Genomic DNA, 16410 nt, shown 5'->3' with positions numbered 1-16410 from the left:
GAGAAGAGCCAATGAAAGCATCCTTACTGCCTCTTCAGCTGGTCCATTGACTTTTTCTCTTCCTCAATTCTTGCTTTGACAGCCTTTACAATTGTGGCCTGGAAGAGCTCCGCCCCTCTGAAAGAAAATAAAAAACAAAGAATAAGCTGGTATTTCTTCTGTTGGTACAAAAGAAATTGTTTCCTTTTTTTCACTGTCACTGTCCTCCCATTGTTCATCGATTTGCTCGAGTGGCCCAGTAATGTCTCCATTGTGACACTTGTTACTGTGTTTGGCATATTGAATACGTCACGGGTAGCTTGCCAGGCTCTGCCGTGTGGGCAAGATACTCTCGGTAGCTTGCCAGGCTCTCCGAGAGGGGTGGAGGAATCGAACCTGGGTCGGCCAGGTTGGCCATGTGAAAGGCAAAGACCCTACCTGCTGTGCTATTGCTCCAGTTCCTTTTTTGGGGGAAATGATTATTAATTGACATGGACATTTCATTTTAGGCTTTGACTGAAATTTTCTGGTTGGGAGTGGGATGAACCAAGGTCTTTTCAGAGTCCTGCCCAGTTAACCAGCAGAGGCTCTCTTGGGAGCAAGTGTGTTGCTCCTGGACCCCAGTAGACCAGTAAAAGGAAGATGGTTTAAATTCTCTAAGATAGTAAACGTCCTCAGAATGTTATAGCATATGATGGTACACATATTACCAAATTTCTGTTGCCCGTGGGGGAACATTTGTACAGAAGACTGAGTTCAGATTGTTTCCTGCTCAATAAGCCATGAAGGGTGGAGATAGGATTTCAGTAAGGGAATACTCAAAGTTGAAGTTCAAGCCCCATCAACAAGATTTTATGCCTCTTTCTCCATTGATTCTCCTCTCTTCTTATGCTTTCTTCTGGTTATCTTCTACCATTATTCACATCTCTTTTACTTTGGCTTGGCAAAACCCAAATATATATGAACCCAGCGGTGTTCCTGCAGTGGGTTTGGAAGGTTTTACCAAGTATAGCATAACAGGTATGACTGGGCACGTTATCAGATGAGTTCCTCCCAGCCCCATCGTGCTCCCTGTACATTTTCTATTAGAACTGTTTTAAACTCCTTAGATTTACAGCATATCAGAAGTTCTCAAGGGATTTCATGCTGAACAAATGACCAAAGCTCCTACCTCCCCAAGATAACAACAATCACAAGAATAATTCTCTTAGCTGCATGCTATCTATCCTGCGGAAGTCCTTTCTTGCAGAAAAATAGAAGTGACATTTTGCTGTTTCCTCTTGCTTTTGTTCAAGTCCCTTCTCTACCCACAGCCCAGGGGATTTCATTATTTCCTTGAGTCTGCACTTCCTGAAATTTCATCCTTTTTCCCTGCCAATGTATCTTGCTTAAAACTCTGGAAATATGCTCATACCTAGCACATCTCAGTTAAAGAACCATTCATATGTCAAAATTTCCTATATGCAGCCCTCTATCATCTGCCCTGCACTGTCCAATACCTTGCATTCACTGGCCCAGAGCTTTTTTATTCAACCTAGAGTTTAGGCTGTAACATCATCAGATATTTTTTCTAATTTCTACCTAATGTTACTAACTCTACTGTTTAATTTTCTGTTTTGTCTTTGTATATCTTGTATCTTAAACTTCCTCTTTGAAATAATCTCCCTCAGACTCCCTAGTAACGATTTTTTTTCTACTTTTCCCTCTTTGTCCCTGCTTGTTCAGAGTTCTCTTTGTAACCTCTTTATCTGCAGATCTCTTTAAAGGTGAATGCTCCCTAGGGTGCTCTTCTTATTCTCTACATTCTCTCACCTGCTCTAAGACTATTTGTGTAATGATGACACTCAAGTCTATTAAATGTTCAGACCAGTCTACTCAAATGCACACTGGAGTTTTCCAATGGACTGAGTTTTACTTGCTTACGAGACCGACAACTCCACAAGTGTAGTAAACCTTTTCTATCAACTTAACTGTTAAATATTTGGATCTAATTTACCTTAACCCTAGCCATTGTTTCTATCCTGTACCAGCAGAGCATTCATCAAACTGGTACCACTGTTTACTCATACCCAATCCATCCTCCACATTTGAAGCAGAGTGAGTTTCTAAAATGTGAATATAATCATATTATTTCCTTGAACACCTCAGTGTCTTCCTGTTGATTCTGGGATTATTGCTAATGTTATAAACCTGGTTTAGGAGGCCTCTGATAATATGTCATCTCCATATTTTTTCCAATTTATTTCTCATCAGTATCTACCTTCATCTTTAAATTTTTGTTTTATTTAATCTGAACTTCTTACAGTTCCTCAGTAAAACTGTCCTTGGAATTTCACTTTACCTTCTTCTACTTTTCTATTTCTTATTTATCCTTCAGTTTGTAGTTCCAAATGGAAGGAAGCCTGGTTTTTGTCCTCTGCAGATGGTCATTTACCCTTGATATATTGATATATTGATATATATTGATATATTGATATAGCTTCCCAAATGTCTTCTACCATCACAAGGGACAAACTGTATTATGCTAATTTATGTGAGTGTGTCTCATCAATATAAGCCATATGAGTTAGGACAAGCACCCATTTATTTGTAGCAGAGTGGGAAGTTGGAAAATAAAAATTAATAAATAAATGAAAGTCTCTTAGGAAAGTCTGCTGTAAGAACAATACTGACATGGATTTTCTTTGATAAGTATGAGTTGTATCCTACCAAAAGCCACTACTTTTCCTGTAATAGTAAAGGTATGATTTCTAAATAACATGGCAACTTCCTGAAAAACAGATTTAGAAGTATTAGCCATCTAAAGATGAACTGTAAAGGCAAAAAAAAGCATTTAGTGGAAAATGTATTAGTTGCTCTGTACAAATAAATAAGATTACTATATTACTATACTCTATAGATATGAGGTATTATGCCCTGCACTGAAAGTGATATTCTAGGTATTAGAAAAACAGCTCTAAAGGAAAATTCCAGAGCCAGTATTATATGTAAAACCAAATTATATATCTCATAGTAAGACCGGTGGGGTACTGCACATTTCTTCAGATATAATATAGGTTTCCTACTGGTTATTCTTTTTTATTTGACTTTAAATCAGGTAGAAAAGGCTAGAAATCAACTTGTCCTCCACCTCTACTTTTGTTTTAGGAACCTCACCTGGCTGTGCCAAGGGCCTACTAGGGTCTGTGCTCAAGGATCACTCCAAGGTCTATGCGGGGGACCACAACTGTGTCTGGGATAGAACCATACTTGGCCATATGCAAATAAATCACCTTAACTATCATGCTACCTCTCTGGTCTAGAAATCAACTACCTTTAAGGAAACTTTTGAAATAACATTTTGTTTGTCCTAGCAGGGATATAGAATAAGTTCTAGGAACACTATGTATAAACATATGCATTGCCTTAAACCACAACTTATGATACAACCGAATGTTAATCAAATTGTTTCACACCAAAGATTAGCATGAATTTGAAAGGCCAGGGTCTCTGTGATGGACATGACATCTGAGGGATCACACAATTGGCTACTGATGATCCTTAATGTATTACAGTGCCATTCCCTTTAACATATGATCCTCCTACAAGTCTTTCCCTTAGCCACGTACTACAGAGGCAGAAACTACAAGAAGGTGGAGAATAAGAAGAAAAGCATAATCTTGCAGCACCAGTAATAACTAAAATAAAAGTAATAACAACACATCTTATCCCAATTTGGCCCAGAAGGGGGAAAATACTGAGGTTGCATGGGGAAAAGACAGGAAGGATAAAGAAAGACAAATAAGAAAAGTTTAGAATGAATCTTTTCCAAAATCTGATAAATAACAACTGCGTTTTTCTCTACATTCAGGAGTTTCTTCTTAAAACTGAGGTAGACAGAGGGAAGATAGAGTATGCTCTAGGGCAATATGTCCAGTTTTTAAAGTTTTGAGTAAGGACAGACTAATCAATGAATCATGAGAGGTCAAGATAATGAGTTAATCTTTGGTTTTCCAGAATGCCCTATTTTATTATGAAGGGCTTAACTGCAGAGTCTCATAATGCTCCAATTTATTTTAATCATAATAGTTTTTATTGAAACATATTTAGAAAGATGTGAGTGGAGAGAAAGAGAGAAGTATGTGTTCAAGAGAGAACATAGGCTTCTCCAGAGTGGAAACAGGCAAGCAAAAAATCATAGAGGCAAGGAAGGAAGATATGTGTTCAAGGAAGAACATGGGCTTGAAGAGCAAGCCATGCTTCATTTTTTTTAAATCTTCATGGCCTTGCACTATGCCTTCTTGGATTATCTAGCCTGGAGAAAATGTCATAATTTCTAGAGAGTTCTATTAGCAAATACATATAGTCAGTGTAGTGCAAAATACTTTCAGACAGGCTTCTATGAAAAAACCCGAGAATTCACATCCGACCTACCTTGATGCCAGAATCTGTGAGGCTTTTATATCAGCTACAACATGTAGGAAATAGTAACTCATGAAAACTCTTCTCTGCAACAGGAGGAATGCAAAACATATGCTGTCCCAAATAATTCCTGCCTCACCACTGGGAAGTTTACATGACATATCAGGATTAGCTAAAGCAAAAAGAAAATAAAAAGACTAATAAAAATAGCATCCACTTACAATGTTATTTTATAAGGCCTTCATTATGATTGAGATTGGAAAAAATCACAGAAGCATAAAGAAACATTATAATCCACTGAATCACTTAAGAATGGAATTAGTTACAAGCAAGGTCATATACTTCAAATCCAACATAAAAACTTATTTTATAACATTGACCACAAAAAGTAGTCATGACCATGTACCATGTACTAATACCAGTGTAAGGAACAAGAGAGTTCTTTGCCTGGGAGATGTCCTGAGAATCCCTGTCTCTCAGGAAGAAGGGGTCCTCTTCTCCCAGAACCACCACAATACAAACTAGGAAGGAATAATCTATATGTTTGGTGCTGCTTATAATAGTTTGTATAAATGTACACCCATTCTGGAAAGCAGCTCTCTGGAAGGGAAACTAACCGATGAACCAACGTATATATTACAAGTAATAACAGCACATCTTATTCCAATTTGGAATGAATTCTGAGTGACTCTTTATCTTTGTCAGAGTGTAGCCTGGACTGAAAGTCACAGGGGAAGAGGATCATGTTCAAGTTGCCCCCACTCAAGGCACCCCGAAGGACTCAGTGTAATGTTGTCCCAGGCTTGGTGCAAGAGGCAGAGACTGGGAATCTGACTTTTGCTTCTGTCCAGTCTAACTCCAGATATCCTGCTGCTGCTCCTAGGTGTTTTCTCACATTTATTAATTTTGAGCTTCCTGAGAAAGATCAAGAATTTGCTCTTACTTTGATGACTAGGGTACTAAATGATTGACCTTCTATAAAGCTTTTGAATTGTAAATTAAACAAAAGAACAAAGAAATAAACCAAAACCTAACCATGTAGTGGCTATTCCTGACCCAGTTTCCAGTTCTGCCAGAGTTTGGGGTCTCTAGAGAGTGATCATATATGACAGAAGTAGAGGTTCTCCATGTCTTGAGAAATCCACTTTTTGTGCAGTGTTGTCTTTGAAAGAGAACCCATCTTCACTTCTGTCTGATTTCTTTGTGAACTTTGGACCAACTTCCCCTCACCTCTCCCCCAGGCTGTACTTTTTTATTCAGTTGTGAGAAGTTAGCTTTTTGTCATAATTCATAAGCACACACATTTCTCTTTTCTAAATACATGTTGATAGTTAAAATCATACACTTTGGAGAAGCTTATAATGAGCATATGTAACTTTAAATGATTAAGTTTGTAAAAATTAACAGACCACTGAAATAAAAATACTTTTTATCCTAAGTAATATGTGCCTATTAGATAATGTACAACTAAAATCTTTTTTTCCCTCTATTTATTTCTTGAATGGTACTCTCAAGCTCAGTTGCTATTCGATGAAGTGTCCTGCAACCTGGCCCCACTGTTTTTGTCTCTCCTCTTAGAACTGAAAATAAAAAACTCATCCCTTTTCTAGGAATGCTCATTTACTAGTCAGTTTATATGAACTCCAATTCCTAAAGCTTTCTTCTTCCGCATATAGTGAAGTTGTCACCAGAATGCAAACTCCTGCCTTGTCTACAGTTGTATCCCCCAAACTCATGTTTTATGAAAGTTAATTAATCAATATTTAAAAGTTGCCCTTACAGACAGACTTTGAATTTCTTCAACTCACTTAGTCCTGTGAAAGTCAAGCAAAAGTGTATGGAGGTAGTGATGAAGGGTCTAACAGGTAAATAATACTAATTTTCAGTGAGATATGTGTGCTTTGGACCAACTTTCAAATGAGAACAATACAGTTATCCTACCTTTTATGTCATTTTTTTTTACCAACCCTTTTTTTAAAAATGTTGTCTTTTGGGGCCACACCCATCGAAGCTCAGGGGTTACTTCTGGTTTTGCACTCAGAAATTAATTCTGGTGGTGCTTGAGGGACCATTTATGGGATGCCAGAGATCAAACCTGGGTTGGTAGAATGAAAGACAAGTTCCCTACCCACTGTACTATTTGCGGCCCCAACAATTTTGTTTTTCATACTTACGCATTTTATAGCCTTTAACCGTACAAGCCAGGCTGAAAGCCTGAATCAACCAACAGCTATTTTTAACCAAGTGCTCAATGTATCCACATGCTCCTATCTGAAAAACAAATGGAAAAGGCTTATTCTAAGACTCTGCAACCAAAAAAAGATTGATGCCTTGCAATTTCAACATGTGCAAGAATTCACAAAGTATCAGTGCCAATGGTTGTGAGCTGAAGAACAGTTCCTAAAATTTCAGTCATTGCAGGCTAGTGTGTACACTCAATGCTTCCAAAGCAGTATTATTTTCTGGTAGAAAACGAAACCAAGTGAGTAAAGGAAGAGTCTTCGTTTGGATGTTTTCTGTTCATAGAAGCACTTTTCTTTAAAGAGAAGATAATGGACTATTATAGGAACCAGCTATACTCTATGCTAGCAAGTAGGTGAACACCAAATCCTAGAACTTTGACTCTGATAGTTTTTCACACATTAGACAAATTAAATCTATGTTTTTATGCCAGCTGTCACAAATAATAACTGCATAACACAGTTCTTCAACTAGATACTGTCACTGTCACTGTCCTCCCATTCATCGATTTGCTCAAGCAGGCCCAGTAACGTCTCCATTGTGACACTGTCACAGGTAGCTTGCAATGCTACCAGAAAATCTATCTTCCAATTATTCAGGGAAGATATTAGACATTAATTTTTGTTTGCTTTCCTATAAGTTTGTGATAATCAGCCTGTATAGATCATATTATAATTATTTGTAGGTAGGTCTATCTTTTCTCTTTAAAATTTGAGTTCCTTGAGTGTCAAAGTCAAATACGTTTTATCGTCAGTCATTCAAGACATAAATTTTCTAACAAAGAACGTGTCTTCAATATAAGTTTATAGAATGAATGAATTAAATAATGAATAAACCCTGAATCAATGGTTTCTTTGCTGCCATACATTTTCCAGGAATGCCTGATCAGCCTCTGGCAATGGGTCCTGACTGACTAGAATGAAACGTGATTCTATTGTTTTGTCTCATCCACTTTCAGAAACTCTGAATACTACCTGAATCACAAACAAATATTGGTGGAATAAGATGGATAAGTTAGATATATTAATCAACTGTCAAATAAACATTTCAATGGACTTTAGAGAAAAGAAATTATTCAAAGTTATGGCTACGTAGAATTGACTTTCCAAGACTGAAAACAGCAATACATGTGCCAAAAGTAATAAATGCTTTCATAGTTGAATTGCCTGGTGAGCTCAACTTTAAGTAGCTAGGAAGAGGCAAAGCAGGAAATCATTATATCACTCTTCTTCTAATGCATTATCGGTCATAGCCTTTGAGTAGCTAGGGATTAAGGTAGAGCCAGCTGCAGTTTTCTTTATTAACCCCATCAGCTCAAGAAAGGGATTAATTTCCTGAAAAAATAAATAATTTAAATGCTTTCTCTGTGACTTAAAAGACCATGTGATTCTGGGATAACTAATGAGCAGTTCTAGTTACCTGCAAGGCTGGGAGAAAGTTTCCGCCTAGACTGGAACTTTAATACCACAGCAAACAAACTTTAAAGAAGGGAGAGTTGTCTTAACTTTTTAATTATCCCTCCATCATCTTAATTGGGTTCTGTTTAAAAAGTTTATGTTTCTTGGTTTCCCCCCATATCTACCCACATCTCATGAGCACACAAACATTGTGCATCTAATAGCATATTTGACCTCATTTCCACTCCACACAGTGTTACAGAGACTTTTGCTTATTATATTTTACAATTCCATAATTCCTTCTAGGTAAGAGAATTGCTTTCAGCCAACATGGCCTGACTTTTGATGGGAGTCAGTGACTGATTCAGGTTATGAAAGGACCAATTCATCATATTATTATTGCTCAGAAGAGCTGGGAATTTAATAACACATTTCAGGACTAATGTCTTTAAATACATATTCTTTTATCATGTGACCTTGGAACAGTAGACAGGAGCAAACAGGATTCTGCTTAATATGGCAAAACCAAGAGTAATAATGGTCATTTGAATTTAGAATATGTAGCTCTTATTTGCGGCTTTTAAGAGGGCAGAGTGATGGGCAATGGGCTTTTAATAACCACTGAATGGACTGTTTACTCTTGCATTGAAACCACAAATGTGTTATACAGTAGTGGCTACTTACTGACAGTATGTTTTTCATTGTGATCACGAAAACATTGTATGCAATCAGCCAGTCCCAGTAGCGCAGGATGCTCTTGATGGGTTTCAATAGCAAATCACCCCCAAAGAGCAGGAAATAGAAGCAGGCCACCAAGTAGCCCATGCAAAAGATGCTGATTCTGGTTGTCCCAGTGATGAAGATGATAGTGAGGACAAACCAAAAGAGGTAGCTGAAGATGATCACTTTGGACATGTCTAAGTAAGACCTGGAAAACAAACATCAAACCATCAAAGAACACGAAGAAAAAAAATAAGTTGAGTGATTCTACTTTAATAAGAGAAAAGTTTTATCCCATATATTTGACTCTATATAAAAGCTGTTTTTGTTTGTTTTTGTTTTGGGGACACATCCAGCAGTACTCTCCTTACTTCTGGGTCTTGATTTGGAATGTGCCCTGCAGTGCTCAAGGGGTCATATACAGTGCTGGGGATCAAAGCCAGTTTAGCTGTGTGAAAAGCCTGCACTTCACCCAACCTCTCTCTCGTCCCCAAAGCACTTTTCAAGCTTTTCTCTCAGCTCTATTTTATCTTTCATTTAACAGTGGTCAGAAGAAATCGTCTTAGCAAAGGATGGGTAGGCAAACACTGTGCATGTTCATCATCATTTGCTTGGGTCAAGTTTCCACCAAAAGCAACATTTTCTGACTGCTGGATACTTCAAATCTCCTCTGCCTTTCTGGAGGAGGCATGTGTAACTGCACAACAAAGACAATTCTAAGGTACAGATACACACGAAGTTTTAGGAATAAATTCTTTTCAATGGAGTACAAATTAATGAGAACAACTAGAGATGTCATTCAGAGATGTTACTGGTGATAAAAATGTCTCCTTGCAGGTAAGAAGTCATGGGACATGGCTACAATGGGGATCTGTCCAATATTTGGGCCTGCACGTCCCAAGGGCAATCAAGATTCACTTTTGAGGAGTCATTCCTCCATTCTGCCTTTCATGCTTGAAATTGAGGCGGCTTTCAGGGCTCTGTTATCTTGCAGTAGAATGACTATTAGGAGTCTCCTTTCAGGTCACTGACGCCTAACAAAATCAGTACCTAAAAGCCATGCCTCGCACACATTTAGAGCTTTTTTATTTGGGAGGCTTTGCTTTGGTTGCTTCTCTTCTGGTGCTCAAGGCTTATTCCTGACCCTATGCTCAGAGATCATTCGTTGTGGGACTTGAGGAACCACTAGGGGTTCCAGGGACGAAATCAAGATTGGGCGTGTGCAAGCCAAATGCCTTACCCACTGTATTATCTCTCTGGACCCGCATAATGAGATTCTCATGCTGCCAAATGACATTAAAGTGTATAAGGATTCAGCATGAGTAGTAAGGTCGACTGCATTCAAATCCTTGCTCAGTTTCTCCTATACATGGGAATTATAATATTACAACTCATTGCATCTCTAATTGCTCATAGTGACACCATTAAAGTAAAATTACTCCGTTTATGGAACAGAGTTATATATATGAAGTACTAATAACAGAGTTATTTACAGTATAGGCATTTTGGACCAATAATACAAGGATAATGTAAACAAAAACCAATATAAATTGGAAGTGGACTTGACCCCAATGGTTCCACACCTTAGCTGGGCTGGCGGGAAGTTCTGCAATGAACAATTTTAGAAAGGAAGAGATTAAGAAACCTGCATTATCAGGCCTAATGCTCTGCTGCTCAGAGGCTGGAGTTCTCATTCAAGGTGTGGGAAGTTTCACTGGGCTATATAATAACAGAATCTTCAAAGCAGACATGCTAATGTAAACCTCACACAATATCTTCACAACAGTCTTAGAGGGTAGAGGCTGATTTGTGAGGATCAGAAAATTTTCATAATTAGTCCAAAATCACAGAGCCAGTGTAGAGGGTACTAACAAACTACCACTGTTTGATAGACACTTATTGCCAGTGGCTAAGTAGAGTCTTTAAGGTTTTAAAAGATGGATGGGCTACCTGGAAGAGAGTGACTGAGAGCTTTATCTCTGTGAAGGCATCAGGCAACAACTATAAGAGCATCCAAACCCAAAAGGGGTTGAGGAAAGGATAGGGGATGAGGATAAGGAATAAACAAGCATGAGGAGCAGGATACAGTATGGGGTGAAGTAACAGGGATAAGGAGGGGGGTTGGGGAGAGAAGGAGGAAGATTAGGGACACAGGAATGAGGAGGATAGGCAGGGATAAGGGCTGGGACAGGAGAAAAAGATAAATCTTTGGGGAATTCAGCAAGAATTATAGGCATGTGTCAGTGTTTTCATGAGGATGAGGAAAGCTGAGGCAAATTACAAAGAGAGCGATGTATAAAATGTGAAGCAACTACAAAATCCTTCTTCAAGATATTTGTGCCTTCCTGACCCCACATTTATTGGCTTTGTGTATATTCACCTCTGTTTCAGTGGGAACTTCACACACCACAGTGGCTCTGACACCCACATGGCTACCATTACCTGCAGTGAATGAAATCTGGCACAGGATTATGCTGGCTGAAGGAGGCTGCATCAAGGTTCATGCAAATCTCGACATTGTCCCCTGCCATGATTCGCACTGCTGCTTTATTTTCATCCTCAAAAATCTGCCTTTGTAAGGAGGCGCAGAGAAGGAGCATGAAGTCATCTGGCGAGACAAAGACGAGATGATTACACTGCCTTCCTCTCCCCAACCCAGGTCTATACAGTGTGTCAGTCCCTGCATGGCACACTCTTCCCAACTTTGAAGGGAGACTTCGAAGATCATGCCATGTTCATGATCCATTTCTTCCTGAATCCCATCATTGTGGTCTGATTCTATTTTGCTCACTCTGGGGGAGACGGGGGGATACTGACATTCTAGGGGCTTGTACAGAAGACAGTCCCTGGTTTCAATCTTCATGAGGGTAAGTGTGAGTAGCAGGCTGTACTGACTAGCTTCCATGACTCTGAGATGAGTGTGCTTATTTATACTTATTTCTCATCAGGGTCTCAAAGAAGAACTTTGGGTATTTTGCCATGTCTATTTTTTCGCATATTTCTGTGTATTTTTTATGTTCTCCATTGCACTGTACATTTGTAGTAGGAGACTCCAGAGCATGGAGCACAGTGAGAAGATGGTAAAGGGAAAGAAGGGATTTATTTGAGAGATCAGAGAGGAACGGAGGCTGCCAGAGTGGAACCGCTTTTGGGGCAGACACTCACAAGAGGCAGGCTGACCTCCAGCACTCAGCGGCTTTGTCCTGGTCATTCAGTGGAGCTGAGTTGTGTTTTGACAGTTGTCTCGCTTTGGTTTGCCATGCACCCAGCACTGTCTATCATGGTGTTGCTCCAAACTTTGAATCAACCTACCTTTGGGAGGATTTAGTTGTCACCTGCTCAGGAATCCTTGCAGGCTGGCTAGCCTCTGAAGGGCTTCACAGTCACACATTCTGGTCAGTGTGTCTGTGGAGGCAGCTGCCAGAAACAAGTGATTCACAAAATACCAGACCCCCATCTCCTGTCAACTTCTAGAAGGCAGGCGTGTCCGGGGAAAGGAGGGAAGTGGAGGGTGGGCAAGTGCATTGGGAAGTGAGATTGTGAAAGTCAATATGGCTTTTCTTATGTGTTTTTTTAAAATTAGTTTTGCAAACACAACCAGACAAGTAGAACCCACTAATGACTTGACGATATTAATGCATCGAGGCGAGTCTTTACATAAAGTGCAGTCAAAGAAGCAAAGGCATAATGCATAAGGCATAAAGATGGATTAGCAAGTACAAAAGCAAACACAGTACTCAGTGGCCACAACACTTACAGACGAGAAACACAGGGTTGGGCCGTACAATGAAGTCTGGGAAATACAGCCACTTTATGATGTTGTTATTGAAGTTGGCATCTTTGAATCTCCATGGATAATCTGTAGGGAGGGAAGTGGTGAAGGGCAAAATCAATACACTTCTTTGTTGCCTTTGGCCCACTGTCCAGTCTGTCAGGGGGCTCTTTTAGAGCAGCTGACTTTGGGAAAACGAAAACTCACCTCTGCAAGGGGCAGGAGGGATGCCTATGCAGACAAAATACTGGAAGGTGATTATACACGCTAGGAAGCAGCAGTACTTGGGCCAGACCTCTGCGATGGCTTTTCTTCTGCGTCGATACAAGACAGCGATCAGCCAGCAGGCATGAATCATGGCATAGAAATCCATTCGCTGACCAATTACATTTACTGACATTAGGAAACAGGTCTGCATAAGGATGAAAAAGAAGCAAAATATTGGGTTTACAGGGAAGAAGAATGATGCCACTCTCAGTTCCGTGGGGGTTACCAAGACCTGCACTGCTGAGCATACGTCCGTCTCCACATGGGCACCAGGTCTTGCATATCTGCTCTGTCTTTAAAATGAAGACAGAAAGACTGTGAAAATTACTTCCTATGAAAAATGAGACCACATTGCTGTTCATAGCAGTTATTTCGACCAGTGAAGAGAACTATAGCTATGACCACTTTGTGAAACATTACTGTCCAAAAGTCATCTTTCAAGACACAGACATTGCTATACCATTTCATACCCAAACAGTTCATTCTAGTAGGAACCTACACTTTTTAAATGCACAACACAGAAGAAAGATTCACAACATTTTATTGTCAATCAATGAAGTGAAACAACAAATGGCATGCATGTACTGGAAGGTTGCAGAGCTCAGAAAGGCCAAGTTCAGTGCTGCGGTCTTGGCACTTGGTCTTGGAAACATTTCAAACAGGTCACTTATTGCTCAACAGAAATTCCTCCTGATGATATGAGGTGACAGTCAACATGGAGCAAGCAATGAAACTGCACTGGCCAATAAACCAAAAGCAAGCAAAGACATTGTTACAGAAAGGAAAAGAAAATAATGCACAAAGAAAACTCACCTCCAGACCAAACTTGTAAAAGAAGTAATTTATGAAATATTTGGCACAATTAACAATTCCATCATCTAAATGGAGCCGTGTAATGTCATGGAAGATGGTTTTAGACACCGGGGCTGTCAGGTTGTTCCGCCCTCGATAGTATTCCTGATGACGGTAAATTGTGACCTCGAAGGCCAGAATGGCCAACATCAGGAGATTATTCTAAAACAAAGAAAGCACGGTGCATGAAGCCAAAGTCCTATGACAGAATCCCTGTATTGAAGCATTGCATTTCTTTCTTGCTGACTCATAAGACTGTATAAAAATCTTACCTTTATAAAATACAGATTTGAGAATTTAATGTTTATTTTCCATGTTTAATGGTCAAAGAATGAAATTATTTTTCTCTTTATGTAAATATATTTTCCAGAATGTGCTCTTTTTATTTGATTATTCCTAAATCTAGTATATTTACTTAAGATTGCAGAAACATAGAATATAGACAGTAAAAATTTCTTTTTTAAATTTTTTAAAAAAAATTTTATTAAAGCAGTGTGATCTACAAAGTTATTCATAGTTAAGTTTTATACATACAATGGTCCAGCACCTATTAGACAGTAAAAATTTTTTATAGCACTATAATTAATTCTCATTTGAAAAAATATGCCAAAGGTTTCAGAGGAAAGCTGTTATAAAAGAGATAGTAGGTATGGTGGTTCAAAATTTGACTTTTTGAAACTAAGTAATATATTTTGGACATTCAACACCTGAAATTATCTGTATCAATATTTTAGTGATTTTACAATGTTCTAGTGAGTATATTTGACATACTTCATTCACTGGGTCTCAAACTACTCAGTTAACTTCTTTTCAGCATAATACAGTCCTGATTTTAACAGTCAGTGATTTTTTTCAAAGATGCTTCCAAATGCCATGTGAGAACATGAGGTTACTATTAAAATGGTAAAAGGAGCTTCAAGGGAAAGGAGTTCAGATAAAAACCATGCAGAGCCACTAATGATAGCAAAGCCTTTACCCTTAGGTAGACCAGCAAAGGGGAAGACTTTCTCAGGCCAACCCACTCCGTTGGATCGATAGGAGCACTGTACAGCAGAGACATGTTCAGCTGGTTGAGTGGTATATTTGTTTGATTTTCATTTGGCTGAAAGAAACAAAAAAGGATTAAAAATGTGCCAGTGGATGAGGGAGTTCAACTGACTTTAGCTTTGAGCAAAAGCTATGAGAGGGAAGAGGAGTAGGGAAACCTCAGCTCCTGAAGAGACTTGAAGCCCCGTATCTAAGTTAGCACAGAGCCACCTTGGTTAAGGCAAGTCACACTTTCAGCAGAATGTGCCTGGGGATTTAGGGAGGGCCCCCAATATCCATGTTTCTTTCCCAAAGACCCAGTCAAGAAGATTCCCCCCAACGTAGAGGCTCACCCAGGTACAGGTAACTGAAAAGTTCTCAGGATTAATGGTTTGAAGCTGGTATAACATTTTGCAGACGATGATCACACATGTCCAGACAGTGCAGACACTTGAAGCCAGACGGCGTAGCTTGGCATATGGCAGAGCAAAAGCCCAAGAAATCAAAAATACATAATTGAATAGGGACACCTGAAAACATACAATCAGAAATGGGGACAAAAGTACATGCCATGACATGTGTGACCACACAACTTATATTCATCTCAGCAAAGATTTAGTCCCTAGTATATGCAAGGCATATTAGACAGGAAATTAGCTGTCTTGTAAGATAGACAGAAATATAACTACATACTTTCAGAATAACATAGCAAAATCTAAACTATAGATGTTAATGGATTCCTTAGATTTGATACTTGGCCCTATCTGGGACTTCAAAAACATTTCCTGGGGGGGGAGAGGATACTTAAACCGAGACTTGAATTTTCCAGGAGTACAAAATTGACACATACAATTTTCCAGGAGTACAAAGGTGAGAAGTACAATTAAGAATGTATCAGCAAAATAAGGAACACATGACATAGCATCATAGGAACAGGTGGCATAGATAACTGAATGATGAACTTAAAGTAATGAAATTTAGCAGTTAAGTGAGTCTGGAGTTATAGTTAGGAGTCATAATTTGATAGGGATCTTTTAAACACATGAACCTCTTTTGCAAAAAATAGGTACCAGAGTGCTCTACACTGGGAACCTGTAAGGAAAGTTGACCTTGTATCATGATAAGTATAACTAAAGAATGGAGGCTTTACTAGTGGGGTGAGAGACAAATCTAGGAGACCAATTTTCAAATGACTGATAACAGAAGAGAGAGGGAGGGAGAGAGAGAGTGCCTGACACAGATGCAGGTTGTTGGAGGGAGGTGATAGGAGGGAATCTAGGGACACTGGTGCTGGAAAACATACGCTGGTGGAGGGGCAATGTTGGAACACTATGACTGAAACCTAATCATGAACAGCTTTGTAAAAATCTATCTCACAGTGATTCAATAATAAAATCTTAAAAAAATTATAGGCATTAGTTCCCAGACAATTTTTAGAGGGAATCATCAACTCAAATAGTCTGGAATAATTAAAAATACAGAAAAATTTTTTGAAGAAATTAAAAGCCAAATTTTCAATAGTAGATTAACAAGTTATTGGCTGAGTGCTATTTATTCTCTTATTAGACGAGAAAATATATGTACAACCATAATGTTAGAGACAGACTTGTCTCACGAAATCCAATAATAAGTGAGATGAGCTCTACAAAAGATTTTACTAAATTCTGGCACCTCAGTTTACTGCTTATTAACATACACTTGAATGTTACTCTTTTCTCAGAGATTTCAGGAAGATATACATCTGCAGTGCAAAAG

The 16410-nt window shown here is 38.8% G+C and overlaps 1 protein-coding gene across 2 annotated transcripts in view; it reads right to left on the bottom strand.

Annotated features, from left to right (window-relative positions):
- Positions 1 to 16410, bottom strand: part of PIEZO2 (piezo type mechanosensitive ion channel component 2) — a 448793-nt gene that overhangs the window by 60758 nt on the left and 371625 nt on the right. For both annotated transcript variants that reach the window (XM_056138121.1, XM_056138123.1), the window contains 10 exons: positions 15009 to 15185; positions 14606 to 14731; positions 13591 to 13791; positions 12718 to 12922; positions 12496 to 12597; positions 11181 to 11346; positions 8703 to 8946; positions 6555 to 6651; positions 4393 to 4552; positions 28 to 117 (listed from right to left, as the gene is read on the bottom strand). In XM_056138121.1, coding sequence (XP_055994096.1) covers positions 28 to 117; positions 4393 to 4552; positions 6555 to 6651; positions 8703 to 8946; positions 11181 to 11346; positions 12496 to 12597; positions 12718 to 12922; positions 13591 to 13791; positions 14606 to 14731; positions 15009 to 15185 — 1568 coding nt within the window. The remainder of the gene's footprint in view (positions 1 to 27; positions 118 to 4392; positions 4553 to 6554; positions 6652 to 8702; positions 8947 to 11180; positions 11347 to 12495; positions 12598 to 12717; positions 12923 to 13590; positions 13792 to 14605; positions 14732 to 15008; positions 15186 to 16410) is intronic.

The sequence above is a fragment of the Sorex fumeus genome, unplaced genomic scaffold (assembly GCF_029834395.1).
Source record: "Sorex fumeus unplaced genomic scaffold, SorFum_2.1 ptg000128l, whole genome shotgun sequence".
In the NCBI taxonomy this organism is placed as follows: Eukaryota; Metazoa; Chordata; class Mammalia; order Eulipotyphla; family Soricidae; genus Sorex; species Sorex fumeus.
This window is presented reverse-complemented; position numbering and strand designations above follow the sequence as displayed.